This window comes from Misgurnus anguillicaudatus, chromosome 24 (genome assembly GCF_027580225.2).
Source record: "Misgurnus anguillicaudatus chromosome 24, ASM2758022v2, whole genome shotgun sequence".
NCBI lineage: Eukaryota > Metazoa > Chordata > Actinopteri > Cypriniformes > Cobitidae > Misgurnus > Misgurnus anguillicaudatus.
In genome coordinates, this window is record NC_073360.2 from 37,562,740 (window position 1) to 37,589,695 (window position 26,956).

At 41.0% G+C, this 26,956-nt stretch overlaps 2 protein-coding genes across 2 annotated transcripts in view; both read left to right on the top strand.

Moving 5' to 3' along the window:
• Positions 1-26,956, top strand: part of LOC129438575 (uncharacterized) — a 127,252-nt gene that overhangs the window by 70,410 nt on the left and 29,886 nt on the right. The window lies entirely within an intron of this gene.
• LOC141361491 (uncharacterized) lies at positions 4,745-26,568 on the top strand. Its single transcript, XM_073862942.1, has 10 exons — positions 4,745-5,637; positions 5,799-5,891; positions 5,964-6,137; positions 13,574-13,747; positions 17,039-17,212; positions 20,792-20,965; positions 22,244-22,417; positions 25,349-25,522; positions 25,781-25,954; positions 26,427-26,568. Exons 2-8 carry the CDS (start codon positions 5,842-5,844, stop codon positions 25,434-25,436), a joined length of 1,008 nt encoding a protein of 335 aa, XP_073719043.1. The 5' UTR covers positions 4,745-5,637; positions 5,799-5,841; the 3' UTR covers positions 25,437-25,522; positions 25,781-25,954; positions 26,427-26,568.

Genomic DNA, 26,956 nt, shown 5'->3' on the forward strand with positions numbered 1-26,956 from the left:
GACAAAACCTTTCAGATCTAAGTGTTATGTTTTTTGTTTAATTTAATGTTAAACATGAATCTGTTTTTAAAATTTTTTTGGAACTAATAATGAGGTCTCTGTTTAAGAACGCTGGCTCGCAGCTGCAGGTTCCGCTGCTTTAGAACACCGCACATGCATGCACATATATGTTTGAAACATAGTTTTACTGTCTGCCACAAGTTGATCTTGTAATAAAGGTCTCATCGAGGAAAAACACGCTGTATATTTATATTCATTGCATTTTTTAAGTATAAAAGTTAAATAACAAATTTTATTATAAAAATATTAATGATTAATCGATAGTCGATCGTTAATTCTCCTGACGATCGACAAAGAAAACTTAATCGAATGCCCATCCCTATTTTTAACCATTTGACACTTTTTTTGAAGTTTTAATGTATTGTCTTTATTTTTTCGTTAACACAATATTAGCATTTGCTGATTAATTTAACATTAACTTACCATTTTCACTTTATTTTATTGAAATATTTTTCAAGACCATCTGTCTTTTACAAACAGAATAATCTTTATTGGCAAGTACTGCAGGTTTACATGTACAGGACTTTGTCTTGGTGTATTGATGCTTAAAAATGACAGTGACAATAAAATTAATAAAGGAAATACTCAAAAATATATTTTACAAAAATATACAAATATCAACAAAGAAAAGGACATTCACTGTACATTAGTGCAGAATGTATGAAGTGGGCCCAGTGCAAAAGCACACAGTTGAGGTAGTAAGGTGAATTTTATCAATATGAGTTGTGTGACAACAATGTGGGATATTGTTAGCGGTAAGTGTAAAGTCTTCGATTTGTCAGTAATTTAGGAAAAACTGACTGAACAAAGACGATGTTGTTCTGCTGTGCTGTGTTAATAACATGAAGAATTGTTTCTTTTATATGACAGTCAATAGATTTTTGTTAAAATCATAATCTGACAGTGTTTGACACATGTAGTGGCGGTTTCTCGGACAGGGATTAGACTAGTCCTAGACTAAAATAAATGTAAAAGCTGTCCAAACTGAAAACAACTTGCACTGACATATCTGTAAATACATCAGTGCCCTTTGTTTTGCTTCAAAATGCACACAAGTAATGTTTTTAGGCATGTTTGTTAAAACTAGTTATATTCTTAATTAAACTAAGGCCTAGTCCTGGTTTAAACTAATCTCTGTCTGGAAAACCACCCCATAAAGTTACAAAAAAAGTTGCACCAGAATGCAAATAAATACACGTGACACAGTGACCAGAAGAATTTAAAGTAAGGATTGAATATCAAGCTGTTGATTTTATTTTTAGTCTTCTAGCCTGATGTGTGTCATATATCACAGAAATCCATGTTTGGTTCTTTGTGCTTTATTTTGTTCTGAGATTGATCTTGTGAACAGATCTGAAAACAGTCTGTGTGTTTTAACAGCTTTTAGATGTCAGTCTGATCTTCTGTTAATGGAAAAAAGGAGGAACAGAGACAACAACACTATGGACAGCGATTTGAAGATACACAGACTTAATAAAAATATGATAAGAAGATAATCACACTGTGACCGCTTTATTATTCATGCTATTTTTATTTTTTAGTTGCTTCACTTTAAACTGTAGATATAATCACATTATGACACTTCTCTACTTTGCTAGCTAATATAAATGTTTAAGAATTACAGACTGATCATTGTTATTTAACATCTTTGTATATACTAAAGAAAAAAAGTACTTTAAACAGGTTGTGGGATTTGATGCTAATACCTTTTAATGGCCAAACCTCTTCATTTAGCTGAAACAACCATAATAAAAACTTCCGACTCAATTTAAGAGAAACAGAGTTAAATACAAATCTGTTAAACTAAACAAAGTGGAAGAGTTTTTAATGTGCAAGTATTTATTAGAAGTATAGGTAAAATGCAAATACATAAATGTAGGCACATAACCCTTTTTAAGTCACTAATTCAAGTGGATTTTATTAGTAAATTAATATAGGGAATATTAAATGATGGTATGATGCTATTTAGACAGAGTTTCCCTCAGTTTATTGTTCCCATGCATTCACCTGAGATCTTTTTACTGTATAATGATTAGACTGAGTTATACGCGACGCATCACATGCGCGATACAACGCTTCATCCACCGGTACACTGTAAAAAATTCCGTAGAAATTTCAATGTTATTGCAGCTGGGTTGCCGGTAATTTACCGTAGATTTAAATGTATGTTATTTACTGGCAAGAGTTTGTTCAAAGTTAAATAAATTTTAAATATTAACTAGAAAATGCATTTCCGGAGGAACTGCAAAAGTGTGCTTGCTCTGGTGCCGCAGATTTAGTTTGTGCATCCTCATATTGGAGTCCCAAGTTCATGTACGAAGTTTGGTTTCAATACGTGAAAGCGTTCTTGAGATATAAACTACTTCCTGTTTGGCGGCGTAAAATTTGAGAAAAAATGTTTTTTCTTTTGATGTTGTTCATCCTCACATTGGAGACCCAAATTAATCTACAAAGTTTGGTTTCAATACTTGAAAGCATTCCTGAGATATAAACTACTTCCTGTTTGGCGGCGTAAAATTTTAGAAAAAAAAATTTCTTTTGATGTTGTGCATCCTCACATTGGAGACCCAAATTCATTTACAAAGTTTGGTTTTAATATATGAAAGCGTTCCTGAGATATAAACTACTTCCTGTTTGGCGGCGTAAAATTTTTAGAAAACAAAATGTTCTTTTGATGTTGTGCATCCTCACATTGGAAACCCAAATTCATGTACAAAGTTTGGTTTCAATACATGAAAGCGTTCCTGAGATATAAAGTACTTCCTGTTTGGCGGCGTAAAATGTTAGAAAAAAAAATGTTATTTTCATGTTGTGCATCCTCACATTGGAAACCCAAATTCATGTACAAAGTTTGGTTTCAATACATGAAAGCGTTCCTGAGATATAAACTACTTCCTGTTTGGCGGCGTAAAATTTTAGATTTTTTTTTTTTCTTTTGATGTTGTGCATCCTCACATTTGAGACCCAAATTCATGTACAAAGTTTAGTTTCAATACGTGAAAGCGTTCCTAAGATATAAACTACTTCCTGTTTTGGCGGCGTCGACGCACATTTAGTTTGAGCTGTGACGGGCAAACGCTTCCGAAAATCAAAAATCCTTCTAGTAACTTTTGTGAGGCTTGGTCCAAGGATTGTGTACGTGGATTTTCGTGAAGTTTGGACAAAATTTGTGACCTGTGAAACTTTTTTAAGGTTTTGTGTTCTATCCAATATGGTGGAAGAACGACATCGATCTGTGACCTTATCTTCTCAAGCAACTTACACCGGTACTGCCCGAACATTTTAAAGTTTGAACGGTGTCTCTGTGTCAAACGGTCTAATCGCTAGAGCTGGCCAAAAAAATCTACCCGGGAAAAATAATAATAAAACTTAAGAAGAACAATAAGTGTGCTTTTGCAAGCACACTTAACAAGTCTTTATCTTTACAAAATAAAACTATACCATAACAGCCTCATGCAAAGCATTCTGGGAACCAGAAATCATCATCAACCTTTTTCTGTTTTTTTTTTTGCTTCAGATTTTGTTTCCCAGAATGTTTTGCTTGATGCTGTTATTTTAGTTTTACTCTGTAAAGACAAAGACTTGTAAATGTTTAAAATTTATTTAACTTTGAACAAACATAAATTTAAATCTACGGTAAGTTACCGGCAACCCAGCTGCAATTTCTACGGATTTTTTTTACAGTGTAGCCTGCATGCACGGAGTTTAAATAAGCCCATGTTTATCTTTTGGCTTAAACATTTTATTGCATTCGGTCTTAAAGCCTAATAAACGGTACCTGTTAAAGTTAATTATTAAATAACAAAAGAAGAGAAATTCACTCGTCCTGACTGTTAACTTGTTCCTTTAGTGTTTAGCTCTTCTATTTGAAGTAAGATTACTTTTGCTTCAGTAAATTTTTCAGTAAAATTCAGGCTTGCATTATGTTTACATCTTACAGTTAGTATGCATGCAGTAATGCACGCAGGGCAAGAAGAATATTTATCTAATGAGGTGTAATATAGTCTAATTTATCTTTAGTTAATTCACTAAAATTATCCTATATTTAGTTAGCCTATGTTTACTTCACTGACACAGCCCAGTGTGACCAGGATGGTAAAATAATTATTAAAATGTATTCCTTCTGCATACTGACATGATTTGAAATCTATAGTGATTCTTTGGTTTTTGATGTATTAAAATTCATATATGCAGAAAAATAAGAATTTTTTTTCCTGGGGTGCATGCCCTAGAAAAATACATATGGACCTCTGTACTATAAAATCCTGTGTACGGTCCTGCTCATAATTAAATACAAAAAGAGAAGAAAAACTGCAAAAAGGTCGACTTTTTGAAAAAAAATACCCCCCCCCAATTAAATACAATAAAAATTATAAAAATCGTATTTTTTTAATCTGTCACTTTTCTTGTTTTAAACCAAAGGCATTTGAGAAATGCATCAACTTTAATTAGGAAATGGAAGGTGGAAAAGCAAGCTGTGAGTTAGAGAATTTTTGTTTATTAATAAAAAAATTAGCAATGTAAATAATTGGTGTATTAGTTGGTGTATTAATTTTCGTAAGGGGAATAGGCTAAATGTTTTATGAACGTGCATAAAACTGACCAGAGCGCTCGAAACACATAAATATGGCGCTACCTGCTGGTGAAAAACAAGATCTCAGTCTAAACATTTTACACTTACAAAATAATTGCAAAGGTTTTTCTAAAAATATGTTTTTAAAGAAAAAAAATATTTAATTGAATTAAGCCGTAAAAGTGTATTCTGTGTTTTATTTAGGGCAAACAGATTATTAACACTCATTTTAATTGTGCACATATTTTTTCATTAAATCTGTCTATAAACAAAAAGTAGGCAAATGGTATTGTTATTAATCTGAACTGTGGTTTACTACAGTTTAACAAAACACGGTTACTTTAGTAAAATCATGGTTACCACAAAAGATTTTTAAACAAACATATTAAAACCATGGTTATGGTAGTAAAACATGCTTTTGCTAATAGTAATCAATACACCAAAAACATGACTACATTTTTACCACGAAAAAAAAACATGGTAAATGTTCTTAAGGAAATTAATGTTTTATGAACTGGAGTAATAAAACTGACCAGATTTTACCTAATCATCACTTTAGTGATCAACTCCCCCTAGTGGTATACAATAGGATTTTCGAAACAGTTATGACTTTTTACAGTCTATGGTTAACTTATGACGTTATGAAGCCTCGTTTGCTAAAGTCACGTGACATAGCCAGTTTGAAAACGCTCTGAACCACTGATTCGAAACAAAAGATTCGTAAAAGTTTTGAGGCTTTATGAAGCAATGTTCGTAATCGTTCATCACTGCGAAACAAGATATTTATAAAGGCTTCGAAGCTTCAAGGAAGGGAGATCAAACTTCGCTCCAGATATAAAAGAGAACGTTGTTGGTTTTTATTGCTCTATTCGCCAACGTTTTTTTCGCAACTCCAGTATCAAGAGTTTTGATCTTTGAAGAGAAAAAGCCATAGGGATGGTCACTTCCGGTTGGAATTTGCCCCTAAATTAGTCAGATTGTGGTGAGAGTTCAAGTGTTTTCTGGTCAGTGACGCCAGACGCTTTTCACATCCTCATTTAGTTTATAGCTATTTAATATATTAAATAAAATTTTGACCCTAAACATCATTTGTGTTAATATTGTGTTAATGTGAGTAACATGGTGTAGTTGAGTTGACGCAGTTGTCATTTTCACTCCGTGTCAGTTTTGGAGATCATATTGATCAGATTTACCTCAGCCGCTCCATCATGGACCAAACACAAACATCCACAGATGAAGATTTTTCCTCAGGATGCAGGTACTTCATATAAATATAAAAAACTTTAAAATTTTAGACAAGTATATTATTTTTTTCTTATTTTTTATACAGGTCGAGTTCTTGTAATATCACAGATGAAGGTTGTGATGCTCTGACTTCAGTTCTGACATCAAACCCATCATACCTGACTGAAATTATTCTGGATGAGAACCTAATAGGAGATTCAGGAGTGAAGCTGATCTCTGATATACTGAAGAATCCTGACTGTAAACTGAAGATACTGAAGTAAGATCAAGTACTATATGGCCGTTCAGATTATGAGAATTTACAGGAATACTTTAGTTACAATAAGTACTTAATACATTTTGAATAATAAATAAGAACTGAATAAATCTCATTCTGTATGTCATCAATGTCAAAATGCATTCTGAATAAGACAGCTACTTGCAGCATACTTGTTGTTCCCCCTTGCATGATCAGAATTAGTTAAATCTCTCATATTAAATACATTTGGTAACTGTGTTTGTTGGCATTTGTCAGATCAGTGTAACTTAGACTTTACCCAATAAACATTTAAAAGTGTCATTCTGCCGTTAAAGGGATAGTTCACCCAAAAAGGAAAATTTGTTGTCATATACTCACTCTCATATTGTTACAAACCTGTATAAATGTCTTTGTTCTGATGACCACAAAGGTAGATATTTTGAGGAATGTTTGAAACCAAACCGATCTTAAGCACCATTCACTTTCATGGTATTATTTTTTCCTACTATGGAAGTCAATGGGGCTTCTGATCGGTTTGGTTCATCAGAACAATGGTGGTCATGAGAACAAAGACATTTATTTAGGTTTGTAACAACATGAGAATGAGTACACGAGGACAACATTTTAGTTTTTGGGTGAACTATCTCTATAATCCCGCTTTTAATGCTTACTTGTTCCTTGATTTAGTTTGTGCAGTAAGATGTTGCACTACAGTATGATTTACAATAGTGATGCAACAATACACTTAGTTCACGGTTCAATACAATTTTCGGTTCTTGTCCACGGTTTTCAGTTCGGTTTCGGTTCTGATGCCTTGGCCTATTAAAGTGTTTTTTTATTATTCTATGCTTGGGTAACAGGAACAGTGAGATGTTAAGAAGCAAAAATACTGTTTTAATTGCAGTTCTCTTTATTTTATGTAAATGCAAAAATCATCTTACACATTTCTAGTGTATTGATACAATAATGTAAGATATAATTAAATAAAGACATATAAAATGATATCCTATTCAAACTGGGGAACATGTGAATTCATTACATTACATAAATTGGCCATTTTATATACCTGTACTTAGTCAATTCAACTTTATATTGTAAATGAAAGCTATATACCTTACTGCACTACAGTTAACGCCAACATCATGATGTTTGTGTAGAAACCAAAAATGCGTTCCTCAATCAAGACGAAGCATCATGCGAATTCTCCTCCTGAGTTGAACTTTTTCAACTTCCGCGGTAGACGTGTTTGAGGCAAATAACGCGCGTTTGCATCAATAACAAGACCAATTTGCGTCATTCGCATTTCCCCATGTGAATTTGGACGCATTTTGAGGCTTCATTTTAGCAGCCTTCGAATTGGGACAGCCTTACTAGCCTTCAGTCGTGCTTTGTGACGTGATCGGTCTAATGTGGCGAATTTGCATCTTTACATTGATGTTGTATGTAATATACACGCGCAAATAATTAATCCACACCTCAGATTTAAAAGACAGTCGTGCTGCTTCTTTTTGTTGTCGGACTGCGCAAATGAAATATGACACCAGCATTGCAAGCAGAGTTCAAGCAGAGTTAACGCAGCTAGCGCACAGTGACTGGATATCAACTCCGGCGCGGGCACGCACATTAACAAAAGTGAAGGGAATATAAAACTGACAGATTTGGATGGATAAACAGAAAAAAACGCAATTCACATGCGCGTATTGGACCGTGGGGGTCGAACCGAACGGTTCAATATTATATGGGAGAAACAAATATTTTTCTCTACAAAGTGGAACCAGAAACAAGTTTGGGAACCACTGATTTATGTTTCTAAAAGAAGATAATACGTTGTTTTTTATTTTTAACAAACATTGATTCTATTTCATACCTCCAGACCGCCAGAGGCGGAACAAAGTGGAATATCATGCGCTCGCGCATTGGCTACGAGAACTTATTGATTGGCTGTCATCCCGTGACCTCATGACGCCCAAACATACACTCCATCAACACGTCATGATCCGCCCCTTTTTCACTCTCGCTTGGCGAAGAACTTTAGTCTGTTTGCACAGCTTTTTTATTGGGCTTAGCGACTCGCTCCCCATTAGCTGTATTAGACTACTGGATTGGTTTTTTTCTACATTGGATATTTACACCACCTACGAGTACCTATTGGCTTCCAGGGTTCCCTCGCTGGTGTCTTCAACGGAATACCACACTACTGAGCTTCGGACAGGTACGACGGCGCTGCAGATACGGTAACCGTCACCGGCGAGTACCTATTGGTTTACCAGGGTCCCCTCGCTCGGTTCCGCCGCTTACCCTCGCTACGAGTACCCTTGGCTTTGGGTTCCCTCGTTCGAGGCTACCACGCTTACCGCTGTAGTATCGGCCTGCTTTTCGTTTACGCACGTGCTGTCAGCCGGCGGTTTTCTCCGTTACGGATCTGACATTATGGAGCATACGGCTTACTGTTCGCAATGCCTTTCCGGGATGGACATGTTAGATAGACATGATCGTTGCCCACCGTGTTTGGGTAAGGAACATCTCAAAGAGGCTTTCTCTAACCCTTGCCCGGAGTGTAGTATCATGCCGGTCGAGCTGCGTCAACAACGCCTGGCGAGCGTGTGCTCACTCACGTCGGAGGCTCTGCCCGCTAGCGTGCGTTCGAGCGGGTCTAAACGTAAACATGCTCGCGGCGATGACGGTGGACAACCTAAGCCTAAACGGAAGACCTCTTCCGCACTGGCTAAACGCATGGACGAGCTATCGGCTACGGTACAGCAACTACAGACTTTGTTAGCCAATGCTACCGCTCCAGCGACTGCGGAGGCTCGCGCGGAGCCAACGACTGGTGACGTTTCACTTCCCGCCTTTCATCAGCAACCGTTTACGTCTGAAGCAGATGTGAGTGACGTCGTATCGGTAGCAGCCACGGACTCCCTGTTCAGCGAGGCTTCTGGCCAGCCTTTGGATGATGGGACGCTTGCCCCAGCCGGGTCTTCCCCGCTACCCTCGGTGTGCAGCAGCGAGCCTCGGACGGGGAGCGAGGCATCCTCTGCGGCACTGTCATTACGCGACACCCTGAAGAGGGCTCTCGCAAAACTGGAGCTGGATGTACCGTCGGCGTCCACAGCACCGGCTAATCTGTTTTGTCGGTCAGTGCCCGGGGCTAAAGAGGTACGTCTCCCTCACTGTAAAGATTTCACCGACGTGGTTTCGGCGGCTTTTCAGTCGGCCCTGTCTTTTCGACCAGACCGGGTTTCACGCATGCTGGCCGACATGTCCGCCCCAGACGCCGTGGGACTCGGCGCTATGCCAACATTGGAACCCTGCGTGGCGTCTCTTATAGTCTCACCCGACGAGGCCTTACGGCAGGATGTACGCTGCCCTAATAAGGAGTGTAGGCGTACTGATGATGCCCTGGTTAGGGTGTACAACACAGTGGCTCGGCTGGGCCGTGTGGGCAACTCCATGGGTCACCTATTGCTGGCGCTACACTCTTCGTCAGATTTTTCCGGCCATGAGGAATCAACGGCTGGACTGCTGGACGCCTCACTGCAGGCCCTCGGTGCCATCGCGAGTGACTGTGAAAGGGCCCTGGGTCTCCTCGTACACGCGAGGCGGCAGGTTTGGCTGGCTCAATCGCCCCTGCCGGAAGTTTGCCGCAACAACCTGCGTCAGCTACCTCTGATACCAGGTCATCTGTTTGGGCCGGCAGCGCAGGAGGCTTTGGAAAGACGGGTTCGCGTGACTGAGTCCCGCTCACATCATGTGGAGCGCCGCACGTCGTTTAGGGAGCCGCCGGCAACCTTACGGCCACCCCGACAGACCCCTACGCCACAACGCGCGCCCCCAGGGACGTTTAACCGTTTCTCCCGCAGCCGGCAGACCAGGTCTGCCCCCCCGCCTCATCGAAATGCCGTGGGAGCACGCCCGCGTTCATCGCAGGCGGGGCAACCACCATACCAGCGCCCCCCCAAGGGCACAGGACCAGCGGACAGACGCCGCTGATTGGCGGGGGTCGACGGCGATGGGATTCACTGCAGCCCAGCTGCAATGTTGGGCGGACATTACATCCAACGGCTGGCTCCTCGGGACGCTCAGGGATGGCTACAGGCTGCAGTTTCGCTGTCGACCTCCAACTCACAACCGCGTTTGCCATACTGTGGTAAAAGACAAACGGCAGAGTCTCGCCCTCACAGCAGAAGTTCGAAAATTGCTGCTGAAGGACACTATAGAGGAGGTGAACCCTCAAGTGTGTTCGGGGGGTTTCTACTCCCGTTATTTTCTGGTTCCAAAAAAGGATGGGGGGTTCAGGCCCATCCTGGATCTGAGGCGCTTAAACCGGTTCCTGAAGCGCTTACCGTTCCGAATGTTACGCACGGCAGACGTTATTCGTGCTGTGATGCCAGGTGTATGGTTCGTCACCATAGATTTAAAAGACGCTTATTTTCATGTGCCCATTGCGGTGGAACACAGGCAGTTCCTGAGATTCAGTGTTCAGGGCAGGGCATACCAGTTCAAGGTCCTGCCATTCGGACTCTCTCTGGCCCCCCGGGTGTTTACAAGATGCGTCCAGGTGGCCCTGGAGCCCCTTTTGCAGGACGGTGTTTTAGTCCTACCTTACCTGGACGACTGGCTCTTGTGCGCGGCCACATCGGAACAGGCTGCTTCAGATGCCAACCGCTTGCTTCAACACATAGCCGCGCTTGGCCTCAAGGTCAATTGGGAGAAAAGCCACCTCATTCCCACTCAATCGGTGTACTTCCTGGGCATGTGTCTGGACTCTCGGTCGATGCGCGCTACTCTTACCGAGCCCAGGAGGGAGGTAGTTCTCCGGGCCTTATCGGAAGTCCGACCGGGACGGAGACTTCCTTATGTTCGCTTGCTGAAACTGGCGGGGTTACTTACGGCCGCTACATCGGTGGTGCGACTCGGCCTCCTCCATCTGCGACCCTTTCAACGGTGGTTGATCGCGCTACATCTATCAGCAGTCCGCCACAGACGAACCCTCGTACGGATATCGGAAGAATGCAGCTCTTCCCTCGCCCAATGGCATCAGAACGACTTTCTGCTTTCGGGGGTGCCCATGGGTCCACCCCCGTCGCGCAGGGAGGTGGTCACCACGGATGCCTCCCTGTCGGGTTGGGGAGGCGTCTGGCAACATCGAGGAGTGAGCGGTCTCTGGGACCCTCACTGGACAGGATGCCATATCAATATTCTGGAGCTACAAGCGGTTGTCCTGACACTCAGACATTTCGAGTCGGTGTTGGTGGGGAAACATGTCCTGATTCGGACGGACAACACCTCGGTTGTGTTCCACATAAACCACCAGGGTGGCACGAGGTCTCTTCCGTCTTTCCACCTAACGCGGACGCTCCTGACTTGGGCGGAGTCGCGCTTTCTCTCCCTGCGGGCGATCCATGTTCCCGGTCACCTGAACTCCGCGGCAGATTGCCTATCTCGAGGGGGCCCGAGACCGACGAACTGGCAACTTCACAGGGAAGTTGTGTTGCGGATTTGGGACGTTTACGGCATGGCGGCAGTGGATCTTTTCGCCTCACGGGAGACGACACATTGCCCGCTATGGTTCGCCGAACGATACGAGATAGGATCTCTGGGCGGGGATGCCCTAGCCCACGAATGGCCGGACCTACTTCTATATGCCTTTCCGCCGACGGCCTTACTATGGGCAGTGCTCAACCGGGTTCGAGAGCGGAGTCACCGGCTGTTGTTGATAGCCCCCCGATGGCCGAGCATGCCGTGGTTCCACCTCCTTCTGTCACTTACAACGGGGCCAGCCTGCCCGCTGCCCCCCCGGAGGGACCTGCTGTCTCAGATGGGGGGATCCCTATGGCACCCTTGCCCGGAGCGACTGAAACTTTGGGTATGGCCGCTGGGGGGTACCAAGATGTCCTGGACTGTTCGGACAGAGTTAAAATCACTGTTCTGAACGCCCGGGCTCAGTCCACTAGGACGATGTACAGCAACCGCTGGGCACTTTTTGTTGCCTGGTGTGCTGGGCGTGCGCTTGACCCTTTCAATTGTTCCGTCACGGCCATACTCGATTTCTTGCAACAACTCTTGGACGACGGTCGTTCACCGGCTACACTGAAAGTTTATGTTGCTGCCCTTTCGGCCTACAGGGCAGCGCTGGATGGCGTTTCTGTGGGCTCCCTTAAGTTGGTGGTGGCATTTCTCAAGGGCGCACAGCGGTTGTGCCCACGTGTGCGTGCGGACTATGCTCCTTGGGATTTGAATGTGGTCTTGACGGGTCTGTGTGCCCCACCGTTTGAACCTCGGGAACAGGCGGACATTAAATGGCTCTCCATGAAAACGGCGTTTCTACTGGCCATTGTTTCCGCAAAGAGGGTCAGTGAGCTCCATGCCCTCTCGGTGAGTGATCATTGTCTGAGATGGGGTCCTGAACTTGACCAGGTTACCTTGTGGCCCAACCCTGCTTTTTTGCCAAAGGTTTTGACGCCTCAGTTTGTTAACCAGCCTTTGGTTTTGGCTGCATTTCAGCCTATGGACGAGTCCCGTCGAGTTTTGTGTCCGGTGCGTGCCTTGCATCGTTATGTTTCAGTTACGGCTCAGTGGCGGACGACGGATCAGTTGTTCGTCCGTTTTGGGGCTTGCCGCAAGGGCGCGGCTCTGTCTAAACAGAGGTTGGCGCATTGGGTTTCTGATGCTATCAAAACGGCTTATGGTAGTGCTGGTGTGTCTGCACCTGTGTCTGTGAGATGCCATTCGACGCGCGGTGTGGCGGCCTCCTGGGCTTTTTTGAAAGGGATTTCTCTTGCCGACATCTGTTCAGCGGCCACTTGGTCGTCGGCCAGTACATTTTCCAGGTTTTACAAACTGAATGTGGTTCCACTTCCACCTGTTTCTGCGGCAGTGCTGCCTGGTGCGGTGTAGTGGGTTGCCTTTGTATATTGCACTTGTGTCAATAAAAGGTTGTGTTCGGATTTTGTCTACTGTCTTTATTGTGTTCCTCGTGACTTGGTGGTATAAGTCTTCCACTTTGTTCCGCCTCTGGCGGTCTGGAGGTATGAAATAGAACGCTGGTTACGAATGTAACCGTGGTTCTATGAATAGTGGAAGACCGCCAGAGTTCTCGGTCACTCGGAATTGCGAGAATGACCGTTTGAGGCAGATCATGACGTGTTGATAGAATATATATTTGGGCGTCATGAGGTCACGGGATGACAGCCAATCAATAAGTTCTCGTAGCCAATGCGCGAGCGCATGATATTCCACTTTGTTCCGCCTCTGGCGGTCTTCCACTATTCATAGAACCACGGTTACATTCGTAACCAGCGTTATAAGTTTAATACAACAGGTGCACACTCACGTCTACATACACTGAATTATAGATGAAAGCAAAAATGATGTATAAACTAATAAGTAGAAATCCATGTTAATATGATGTGTTTATTATGAACTGAGAGTAACCTGTGTAACATTGTTCTCTACAGGTTGTGTTTTTGTAATATCACAGATGAGGGTTGTGCTGCTCTGACTTCAGCTCTGACATCAAACCCATCACACCTGAGAGAACTGAATCTAACTGGGAACACAATCGGAGATTCAGGAGTGAAGCTGATCTCTGATGTACTGAAGAATCCTGACTGTAAACTGAAGATACTGGAGTAAGATCAAGTACTATTTGGCCATTCAGATTATGAGAACTTGCATGAATACATTACAATAAGTACTTAATACATTTTAAATAATACTTAATAAATAAGAACTGAATAAATCTGCACAGATCTCATTCTGTATGACATCAATGTCAAAATGCAAGGGCAATAAGATGGCTACTTATTCTCAAGTGTGTAAAAATAGTTTGCAACATACTTGCTGTCCCCCGCTTGCATGATCAGAATTAGTTAAATCTCTCATTTTGAATAAATGTGGTAACTGTGCATTTGTCAGATCAGTGTAACTTAGACTTTACCCAATAAACATTCAAAAGTGTCATTCTGCTGTTGAAGGGATAGTTCACACAAAAATGAAAATTCTGTCATCATGAACTCACTCTCATATTCTTACAAACCTGTATTATTTTTTTTGTTTTGATGACCACAAAGAAAGATATTTTGATTAATGTTTGAAACTAAACAGATCTTAAGCACCATTCACTTTCATGGTATTATTTTTTCCTACTATTGAAGTCAATGGGGCTTCTGATCGGTTTGGTTTCAAACATTCCTTAAAATATCTTCCTTTGTGTACAAAGACATTTATACAGTTTTGTAACAACATGATGACAGAATGTTAGTTTTTGGGTGAAATATTCCTTTAATCCTTCTTCTTTAAATGCTTAATTGTTCCCTGATTTAGTTTTTGCAGAAAGATGTTGAACTACTGTATGAATTACAATATTGCAAATAAATATTGTAATAGTTTAAAGCAAAGGATGTGAGGACTTGGTATGGATGAACCCAATCGCAGACAGATGAATAAACTCTTATTTAAACAAAACAAGAAAAACAAAACCCACGAAGGGGCAAAACATAAACAGGAAAAATATACTAAGACTTGAAACACTAAACAAAGAACAAGACTAGACTGGACTGGACTAAACACTAAATATACAATGGAAAACTTGACTAGACTAAACAAATTATTCACAGGTAAGGCAAGACAAGGCACCGTAACAACACTGGATACAAAACGACTGTGCACAGGACAGCAAACACAAGGGTATTAAATAAGGAAGCAAATCAAAGGGGAACAGGTGACATGAATCAAACAATAATGGGATAATTAATGAGGAAACAAGGGGGCGGGGTCAGGAGACGAGACAGAAAGCACATGCCTTAAATAAACAAGGCCAGTGCTTTCACACAAAACATGGGCCTGTCATGATCCTGCCTCATGACTAATACTAAAACAAGGACAAGAAGGCAGAATCATGACAGAACCCTCCCCTTAAGGAACGCCTCCAGGCGTTCCTCAGGGGAACACTAGACACGTGACACGACAGACAGACAAACAGACACAAACCAACAAAACATGACAAATAAACACAGGGGCAGACAAGAAAAAATTACAAGAGGGTTAGGGTGAAACAATAAAAATAACAAACAAGGAAGGGGAGGTGGGGGAATAACAAAGTTCATAGACGGTGGTCCAGTTTGGCTGGGAATAGGTGGGATATGAGTCTTGGATCCACATGATGTGACTGAGGGCTTGGTCCGTGTAGGTCAGGGATGCTTGACTGGGTTCTTGGGGGGAACAACTGAGGGTGGCAGGACAGAGGAGAACAAGACAGGATCTAAGGGCTCAGGGGGGACAGGAAATGGGGATGGAGTGGGTGAGCCGGGTTGGCCAGAGAAAATGGAAGAGTTTATGGAGGGCATGGATGTTGCAGCTGACGGTGGAGACGATACAGGAGCCGTGACAAGGGAGGCTGCAGCTGGCTGGAGGGCTGAGGCTGCAATAGGCCGCGCAGACGGCAGTGGTGGCCGCGCAGACGGCAGTGGTGGCCGCGCAGACGGCAGTGGTGGCGGCTCGGAGACAGCGGAGACTGCAACAAGCTGTGAAGACGACCCTTTTCTCCTCTTCTTCTTCTTCTTGGGGCGTGGGGCAGAAAGTGTTGCAGGGGTTGTGGGCACAGCGGTGGACGTGACTGGCTCTATGGAGGACCCTTCTGACGCCGACTCCCAGGAAATCCTCCTCTCTCTTTTGCCTCGAAGACTGGCGGGTTGAGAGGAGCTCTCTGGGGTCAAGATGGTGTGCGCCGGGTCCTCTTGTGACAACATTCCGATCATGAGTCCCTCTGGGATAGGGGCCAAAGGGCTGCCCGAGAGCTTTGGAGGTGGCCCACCGGTCCGATCCAGTTGGTGTTCCCCAAGACGATCCACCATCTCCCAGTAAGGGAGACGGACCAGTTCCTTTCGCTTCTGCTGAGGAGGAAGGACATTAAGGCCAGCGATGAAATAAGAGTTCCCCAACACCTCGGGAAACAATCCCTTCTTCCTCTCGATCGACCTGGCGTACTCCCTCACAGAGAGCCCTCCCTGAGGGGGAAAAGGGCCCTCGCCAGCCTGGGTCTCGTTGACAAGGGTATTCCACCACCCTGAATCGAGATCACTCATATCTGCTGGGTTCAGTATAGGCACGTTCGTTCTGTGAGGACTTGGTATGGATGAACCCAATCGCAGACAGATGAATAAACTCTGACACTTTATTTAAACAAAACAAGAAAAACAAAACCCTTGAGGGGGCAAAACATAAACAGGAAAATATACTAAGACTTGAAACACTAAACAAAGAACAAGACTAGACTGGACTGGACTAAACACTAAATATACAATGGCAAACTTGACTAGACTAAACAAAGTATTCACAGGTAAGGCAAGACAAGGCACCATATCAACACTGGATACAAAACGAACGTGCACAGGACAGCAAACACAAGGGTATTAAATAAGGAAGCAAATCAAAGGGGAACAGGTGACATGAATCAAACAATAATGGGATAATTAATGAGGAAACAAGGGGGCGGGGTCAGGAGACGAGGCAGAAAGCACATGGCTTAAATAAACAAGGCCAGTGCTTTCACACAAAACGTGGGCCTGTCATGATCCTGCCTCATGACTAATACTAAAACAAGGACAAGAGGGCAGAATCATGACAAAGGATGTATCAAAGAGTCTTTATATTGGTGTGTGGGAGGAACAAATGTTGTTCTCTACAAAAGTGGAACCAAAAACAAGTTTGCGAACCACTGATTTATATTTCTGAGATGATAATACAGGTTTTTTTTTACCAACATTGATTATAAGTTTAAAAAACAGGTGCACACTCACGTCCACATACACTGAATTATAGATGAAAGCAAAATTATGTATAAATTAAAAAGAAGAAATCCATGTTAATATGATGTGTTTATTATGAACTGAGAGTTACCTGTGTGTCATTGTTCTCTACAGGTTGTGTGAATGTAATATCACAGATGAAGGTTGTGTTGCTCTGTCTTCAGCTCTGACATCAAACCCATCACACCTGAGAGAACTAAATCTATCTGTGAATGATGTTGAAAATTCAGGAGTGAAGCTGATCTCTGATGTGCTGAAGAATCCTGACTGTAAACTGGAGATACTTGAGTAAGATCATCTCTCTGTCACACATGTTCTTGTATTTCCAGTTTAATATTAAACAATAAACCTTGTTTATAAATATGTCCCCACCCATCTGTTGGCCCAATGGCGGCAACCAACGGCATGGCCGAAGGGTTCTAGCGCATTCAGTCTTTTCGGGCGCTTGTAGATGACGTTTTGGCATTATGCAAGTTGGTATCTTCATCTGACTCCAAGATAAAGTTAATATAAATCGGATTGATAATTACTTTTAACAGTTGCAGAATTTGGGTGGATGTTTGGTTATTCTGGTTTAGCCCTACTTTTTATTGCATCCGTTAGGGATGTAACAATACTTCGCAGTACGATACTTCACGATGCAAAAAAAATTAGAGCTGCAAATTTCGACTATTTTTTCAACCGATTAATCTATCGATTATTTTTTCGATTAATCGAATAGTCTAAAGATTTTTTTTACAAATAATAAATGTAACATCTGCTATTAATGCAACATTTTATTGAAGCATTTTCTCAATTAAACAAATACACAAACAGTGCCAGTGCCAAGGAAAATATAACAAATCACATAAAAACAATTCCAACATTAATTCAGACTAAAATAAACAGTGCAAAAGGGGCATGATTCACATTAAACAAATCAAATATATTAATATTAAAGAAGTAAAATAAAAATAAATCAAACTGAATAATAACTCCTTATTAATATAAAAACATGTCCCGCTCTTTATTGTTCCAGCCCTAGTGCTAATCATAAACTAATGAAGAGTCATCATTAACTACAAAATGACTCACATGAAATCATTGTTTATTAATACATAACTAAAAAACATGTCATGTTGTACTTAATGATGACTCTTCATTAGTTTATGATTAGTACATGCATTTACTCAGCATTAGTTCAGACTGAAGTAAAAATAAGTTCATTGTGATTCATGAACCCTTATTATAAAATGTAACCATTATATTATTACTGTTAATATTATTACTATCAGTAGTAACGTTACTGCATTCTCATTTAGCACCAACTTTAACATTTAACTTTTCTTAAGTCTCGGGTAAATACATATTTAGTTAGTATGATCTTCTAATATTTTATAAACGGCGTTTACGCTGCTGTTACTTTAAATAAACGCATGTCAGGAATACCTAACGAGACGAGCTTTTATAATATCTGCGCACATAGCAAAAAAATAAGCTATGGGAACTCCGCGCTGCCAGCTGGCTTTCAGTGCACGCGGGCACATGCCTATCTCAGTGTAACAGTAACTTATTATTTCATAACTTCTTAATATAAAAAGTTAAACATGTCCCGCTCTTTATTTACTGTTTCAACATACTGCCCAGACGCGATGCAATGTCGTGTCTGTCAGGCGTCTCGCAGCTCGTATTAAACTAAGATGTAAACACAGCTGTATTAAGCACAATATATGCCTGCATTGATTCTATTGTTGTATAAAAACTTACTGTAAAAAATAAAATACTTACGCTGCCGTCGCGTCATTTTGAGGTCGGAGAGCTCCAGGTTTTTTTTTTAAGATGATCATGCACAGATGTTGCGCTGCTGTGGTATGCCATTTCAGTTTTACACAGTATGTGTTTTATTTGGTCTCTGCTTAAAGTATTCCCACACTTTTGATCACGTTCTGGCTGTTTGGTATAACACTTGTATTATCCGGTCGGAGCTGCAGCTGAAGCCGCCTTCATTTGAAAACGTAAACAATGCGACGCATCGACGCATTTCCGGCAAATCGGCGTAATTACGTAATCGACTACGTTGACGCGTCGTTCCAGCCCTAAAAAAAATGCTGCGATGTTGCATCGAGCATGATGGGGATATTTACACAATGACTTTTTTTATTTTTATTCGTTGACCGGTCAACACGTGATCTAATTTGCGCCAGTGTCACCTGTGCTTCACCGCAGTCACAAAGACATCGCTTGAATCACATGCAGCTTGAACTGACGGTCAGCAACATGACTTCGGTGGAAACAGAAATTGATAGATAATGCCCCGTCATTTTTAAGTCCAATGTCTGGCAGCATTTATATCACTCGACGGGAATCTTAATCAATCGCATGGACGCGTGCACGCACAAACACATGCCCAGACACGCGCTTCTGTTCTGTCCGTTCAGCCCCCGCGCACCAGCATACAACATGACGCAACGCAATTGAGATATCTTATGAAAACATAACAAAACTAAAGTAAGTTTATAAATAATAATGATAATCTTATTTTGACTCGATCACTATTGGCTCCTGTAGATGGACATCAGAAATGTTTTGTGCACAGCAGGGAAAGGGAAGCAGAAATGAGAGATGATGAGTTTAAAGTAGTTTTAATCCTTACCTAGTCAGGTCTTATGGGGGAAAAATCTCAAGTAAACCTCTGGCAAGTCTATAGAATTGTTGCATTGTTGCTAAAAAAAATCACATGTATGTGTTACGAACGAATGTTTTCGAATATGAAATTAAAATTTAGTTCACTAGCTGAAGTACACAGTTGGCAGTAACTATGACTGAGATTATTTTAGTATATCAGTCATAAAATGACTGGTTTCTTAAAGGAATAGTCTACTCATTTTCAATATTAAAATATGTTATTACCTTAACTAAGAATTGTTGATACATCCCTCTATCATCTGTGTGCGTGCACGTAAGCGCTGGAGCGCGCTGCGCCACTTCGATAGCATTTAGCTTAGCCCCATTCATTCAATGGTACCAATCAGAGATAAAGTTAGAAGTGACCAAACACATCAACGTTTTTCCTATTTAAGACGAGTAGTTATACGAGCAAGTTTGGTGGTACAAAATAAAACGTAGCGCTTTTCTAAGCGGATTTAAAAGAGGAACTATAATTTATGGCGTATTGGCACTTTTGGGAGTTTCACCTATACTTTAACATTGAATTCTGTTGTTATATGAGTGAGACCATTGTAACCACTTGCAATGAGATATTTAAATGAAAAACAAATAAGATCAGTTTCAGATTCTTTGTGCATGTAGAATGTGGCATTTCAGATACAGTTTGCTTTGAGAGAATGAGAGTACAGATATATGATGCCCTAAGGCAGGGTTCCCCAAATCTTACCCTGGAGGGCCGGAGCACTACTGAGTTTAGGTCCAACCCTAATCAAACTTACACACCTGTGATTTTTTACTGATCATGAAGACCTTAATTAGCTTGCTCAGGTGTGTTTGATCAGGGTTGGAGCTAAACTCTGCAGTGCTCTGGCCCTCCAGGGTAAGATTTGGGGAACCCTGCCCTAAGGTGTGATCTTTAAAAACCAAATGGTCTTGGTAGGAAATCCACTGTGGTCTCAGTAGGAAGTCCACTGTTAATCGTAGATAGTCGTTTCCCTGGGAACTCACTTTGCCCCCATGCAGTATCCTTTGGGGAGGTGCTATCTTTATTCAGGAAATTGTCCTTACAGTGTATCTTCAAGTATGTGGGTTATATGTTTTTGTGTTTCATATGTAAGATATATGTATGTGAAGGCTTTGAAATTTAATATACAATTGTGGTTATATAGTCGTTTGTGTTGTGAACTAATAGAGTGAAATCTGTGTCTTTGTTTTTTGCAGCATGAGAATGTGTAATATCACAGCTGAAGGTTGTGTTGCTCTGTCTTCAGCTTTGAGATCAAATTCATCACATCTGAGAGAGCTGCATCTGTCAGCGAATACATTTGGAGATTCAGGAGTAAAGCGGATCTGTGATGGACTGAAGAATCCTGACTGTAAACTGGAGAAACTAAAGTAAGATCTGTAGTACAGACATATATCAGTTCATAGTAAAACATGTTAAAAAATGTTTAGTTATTTGTTAACAGTGAAACAGATTTGACTGCTGTTTCTGTTATTACCAAAGCACTCACAGAAAATGAATAGTTAGTATTTTAATAAGGATGAGCATTAGGGTTGCCGCGGTGACAGAATTTTCCCACCAGTTAATCAGCGCGTCACAAACCTGGTGATTCCGGTATCATCGGGTGGGAGGGGCTTATAAATGGGCATGCAGACGTGCACATTTTACTTTCACTTTTGAATTATGCAACTGTTTAAATACACTGCTTGCGTACGCTGTGTTAAATCACGTATGAATTTGCGTGCAATGTGAGTCCAACAGCTGGTAATTAAATGCTTGAGTCAATGTGTGCAGGTAATTCTCACAGAACCCGCCTTCTCCAAGCAGAGCAACCGGCTACTTCTCCATAAAGCGCTGCTTGAATGATGGGTTTATTAATTTTCTTGATGAAAAACACAACAACAAAACGATCTCGCTTATATTAAACCATATATGCAGGGTGCGATTTGCCGGGGGGGTGTGTGTGCGTGGGATTTCCCCCTTTCTGGTCAATGTATCCCTGCCTTTGCTTAATTATTTTTATCCCCCCCTCAAAGTGATCAGTGCTAAAACACTAGTGGCGAGACGGATCACAAAACTTATCACGGATCCATGGTTTGATTAAAGTCAATTTTGTTTTAAAATGCGCTACTTTGGCTGGCTCTGATACAGCTGCCGCGCAGCCTTTCAGTATTCACCACTCTGCAGTGCCTTCTTAGTGCTGTAAAAATAGTGGTAGTTCAGTAGCAGTGGACAGCGGCTGGAAGAATGCATCAGGGATCGAGTAGGCATCACACCCTTATCAAGATATTTTTTTAAAAGTAGCGTTTCTTTTCATGACAGTTGAGGTGCGAAATATTGTCTTTTGTAGCCATTTCCTGTGTCTGTAAGAATCATAGACCGTAAAAGATAAGAAATGCGTATATCGTAGCAAGCTACCCAATGCTTGTCAGTAGCCTACTGGTACTTGGTAGGTACTCAAGATGGCGGCAGTAAGCTGAAAAAAAGGGCGGATGACATAAAAGGTCTCATGACTGATAATCATCTATAGACTGTGACAAAACCAGAGTTCACAGAGGAAGCCTATGCTTATTCAAGGAGGATATTCAAACTCCACACAGAATGAAAAATTATGGCATGATTTTAATAATAACTTGAGAGACTGAAGTGTGTGTCATTGTTCTCTACAGGTTGTGGAAGTGTAATATCACAGCTGAGGGTTGTGCTGCTCTGTCTTCAGCTGTGAGATCAAACCCATCACATCTGCGAGAATTGAATCTGTCATTTAATAATGTGGTAAATTCAGGAGTGAAGCTGATCTCTGATGTACTGAAAAATCCTGACTGTAAACTGGAGATACTGGAGTAAGATTATTTTAAAATTCAATAATTTAAAAGTAATTACAGTTTAAATGATAAGATTTTAGCATTATAGTAATTAAAGAATCCTCTCTCTGCAATCTCCTATTAATGGTTCGATGGCACATTATAACTCATACCATCAGATCAAGGTTTCAGGGATCTACCCAAAAAAACCCAGAACTTAATTTTTTAAACCTCATTCTATTCTAAGGGGCAGTTTCCTGGACAGTGCATATCCTAGTCCCAGACTGAAATGCAGTTTGTTTTGTCTTAAAGAGCCACACAGATCCAAAATCGAAACTGACCTGTATTGCAGTGTGTCATGTAGCTGTCCATCAATGTAAACAATGTGTAAAGTAGTTGAACCAAAAAGTGCACGATTAAGTTAGTTATTGGCTTCTAAAGTAGGGAGTCGACTCTGAATCGCTGAAACGAGTCGTTATGTGGATTGGATCTCTTGCCTGACATTTTCCACATCACACAAACGCTTCCACATCACACGAGATACTAATCTCCGCCTACAGCCTTGCCAGCGGGAGAAACGAAAACTATGACCTGCCCACAGCTAAGTGTTGTGTAAACATGATATCACGCTGTGTTTTCAGTTTGTGTTGTTTTCACTACCAAAGGAGACTTTTTCAAAGAGGGATATACTAAACTTGTCTGGCTGTGAAGAATCAGTGGTTAAAATCAATTTTTAATGGAGGGATTTAGACATTTGGCAATGAAAGACTTTATTTGGAACAACATGCGTCTACTAACCACAACCTGTAAGTATGATTATAGCTACATACTTACTTAAAGTGACACCATGTAATTTTTCAACCTTCATAATAAATTTTCAAGACCCTTGTGATAGTACATCGACTTTAAATAGGTTGAATGACATGTCTACCATAGCCTGACATGGTCTGTATCGCTTTTACTCGTACTTTAAAACTTAGGGTTTCTGGTAGTAACCAGAGCACAAATAAAACTACAAAATTCGACTGCTTTACGGCATACATCACTTCCTCAACACAATTTGTTTTTAACTTGAATTTTACTGGAGGCTTACTTAAGGAATGTAGAGAGCAGCTTCTAATATGTGACTCTGTGGCACAGTCTTTAGTGTCACGGACCTATGACACGGGCGACCCGGGTTCGATTCCCCTTTTAAGGAAATTTTTTTATATAAACTCTTGATTCATACATAAATGCGATGTTCTTTATAAATGACGGCGATTATCTTGCATATAGTTCCCTGTATTCACATGCGGTGTTCGCGTATTTACCTTTCTTTTACTGTGTCTATGATATTTACATTACAATCCAGGATGCAATTGCAGTCAAACTTGCTCACAGTGTAAAACCAAACCCTATTCATTCACCAATCAGATCCGAGCGTTTCTCTCTTCTCTCTTCCTCATTTGCTGCGTTCCGCTGTCACTCGCGTGACGTATTACAAAGCGGCAGCCTTTAGGTCTGCTTGGACCACATCGGTTTACTTGGATTTGGAGCGACAATTTTCACACGAAAGAGAGGAAAAACGAGCGCCATTGCGGAAAATCCTGGTGGCGAGGGAGAGAGAGAGACGATGCAACAATATTTGTTTGGAAAAAGGCAAGGAAATACTTCTGGTCGTTTCTCAATTGGAAGGCTGCAGCCTCCGGAGGTCAAATATGCAGGCTGCATACTTTATCAAGCCTGGTTTATTAAGGTAAACTGAGCATTACATTCGCAAGTCATAAGCATACTGCAACAATTTACGATTAACTAAGTATAATAGTCAACTTTGTAATTGTTAATATTGTGAAATAAGACAGTCTTGATGACGTATACAGCTTAGAAATACGACATCTGGAGGCTGCAACCTTCAGATTGAGACATGGCTTCTGCCACGACGAGTTCCTCATCAGAAAGTTGTAACATGACTGCGTTTCTCCCTGTTGTCTCAAAATGTTGATCGTTTAGCTTTTTAAATGTTTAGTTTTTAGTTTAGTTTTAAGGTTGACCAGTTCCTTTCCTTTGCGACAGTGCTGCGGCGCTTGTGGGCTCTAGGGGCGCTAGAAGTGAAAAATACATGTCTAGCACCCCCTAGTGGCCAAAAAGTTTCATGGTGTGCCTTTAAATGAGTGTAAAATATTTATCGTCGTTTTTATTGCTTGGATTAATGATGAATGAGTTTGTTGTCAGGGAGTCACGTTAGCAAGAGGCTAGGGCATGTGCACTTACGGTTTTGCTATGACCCGGTTAGTTTACATAAATGCTTAAATGAGTGTAAAATCGTTAGTTTCTGTTGTCGTTTTTATTGCTTGGATTAATGATGAATGATGTCGTTGTTTAAACTCTATATACTGTCAGAGTCACGTTAGCAAGCAGCTTATGCTGCACTTACAGTTTTGCTATGACCCGGTTAATTTACATAAATGATTAAATGAGTGTAAAAATGTTAGTTTCTATCGTCGTTGTTATTGCTTGGATTAATGATGAATGATGTGCATTGATGTTAATAATGTCTTCTCAGTAAATCATTTTAGCACTAGGTCAATACATGTTGCACTATTGTTGGTCTGTGCCACTGATCTGTGATCTGTGCGGAGACTCTGTCAGTTGACCAATCAGAGCAGAGTAGGCTACTGAAAGGTGGGGTTTAGGCAGACTGAGTCGTTGAACAGCTTCACACGAATCGTTTGGGGATCTCTGAAAAATGGGGTAACTTTAAATTTATATTTTGAGAAAATTACAGTGTTTGACCTTGCATGCATTTAAACCTGTCATCCGCGACTTATAAACAGTGATAGGATGCTTAAAATTGTCATCTTACTGGCTCTTTAATATAAAAACATCTTGCACTGACATACAATATCTTAACATACTGTATATCAATGCTATTGTTTTGTCTCAAGATGCACACCAGCATTGTTTTTTTGTTTTAAAAAAAATTCTCTACAGCTTGTGTGAATGTAATGTCACAACTGAAGGTTGTGCAGCTCTGTCTTCAGCTCTGACGTCAAACCCATCACATCTGAGAGATCTGTAACTGAACTTTAATTATGTTCGTGATTCAGGAGTAAAGCTGATCTCTGATGCACTGCAGAATCCTGACTGTAAACTGGAGATACTGGAGTAAGATCATCCCTCTGATAGTCACACATCATTTACTAGTTCTTAGTACAACATAAAAATAACCATACAACAGAATTTATCTAAAGTCAGGGAGAGATTATGATGAGCAAGTAGATACACTGTGTCAGAGATTTAGAGAGAAGAGGTACAATAAAGACAGGATTATACTTTTGTGGTTCATACGTTAGACCTTTCATAATAATCAGATGTGTATGCTATGAACTGAGAGATTGAAGTGTGTGTCATTGTTCTCTACAGATTGAGGGATTGTTATATCACAGATGAAGGTTGTGTTGCTCTGTCTTCAGCTCTGAGATCAAACCCATCACATCTGAGACATCTGAATCTGTCACTGAATTTTATTGGAGATTTAGGAGTGAAGCTGATCTCTGCCATACTGGAGAATACTCAATGTAAACTGCAGAAACTGTGGTAAAAAACTTTCTACTTTTAACGTTTTACTGAATGAACAAATACCTGAAAAACTCACACATTTTTAAATCATATAAAAAAACTAAACACACTGATCCAGCACCAGATATGCCAGAAGATCTGAGTGATCTTACTGGAGTTTTAGTAAGTATATTTCACAGTAATGTAGGAGCAGTTATTTCTAGATAACACTCATCTTGGTATTGTGAGTCATCTTGCCCTTTACTAATAGATTTAATATATCAAAATATTTATTCTTTATTCATGGCAATTTGGCACTTAATAAGCGGTATAATGTACATACAGACTGTTATTCCAAAAATTAACCCCTTCAGGTACATTGGTTGCATTTTCCATTAGTGAGATTGTCATGTTTTATATTACAGGTGCACACACAAATCCACAAATTATAAATGAAACGATAAGTAATGCCTGAACTAACGAAATTAATCCATGTCATTATTCTCTGCAGGTTGAGTTGGTGTAAAATAACAGATGAAGGTTGTCTTTCTCTGACTTTAGTTCTGAAAACAAACCCTTTACATTTGAAAGATCTGCATCTGTGTAGTAATAATATTGGAGATTCAGGGGTGAAGCAGATCTCTGATGTACTGAAGAATCCTGACTGTAAACTGGAGATATTATGGTATGATCATCTCTCTGATAGGCACACATGATCTCATAGAGACATTAGCCTCTTTCACACAGTAATTCTGGTAAATTACCATGAATTTACCAGAATGAATTTACCAGTAAATACAAAAATGTGCTGTTCACACATGCAGTGACGTTCCGTCTTTTTACCAGTAAGACATCATTCACACATCAGTATCAAAATACCGGTAAACTCGGAGAGAAAGCGGAAGTTACCTGTGGCGCGCGGCCGGCGAGCTCCGTCCGTCTCGTATTTGTAAACGGCGGGTTATGACTTAATATCCACGGTCCGTATTTTGTTGTTTTCACATCTGTGGCAAACGGTCGCGAAGTTTCTCGTGACCAAAC

What these genes read in the sequence shown, in the direction of transcription:
- LOC141361491 (XM_073862942.1), top strand. Translation starts at nt 5,842, where the DNA reads ATGGACCAAACACAAACATCCACAGATGAAGATTTTTCCTCAGGATGC. An exon ending in TGTAAACTGAAGATACTGGA is followed by an intron (nt 13,748 to 17,038) that starts GTAAGATCAAGT and finishes TGTTCTCTACAG; the next exon opens with GTTGTGTGAATGTAATATCA. An exon ending in TGTAAACTGGAGATACTGGA is followed by an intron (nt 22,418 to 25,348) that starts GTAAGATTATTT and finishes AATTCTCTACAG; the next exon opens with CTTGTGTGAATGTAATGTCA.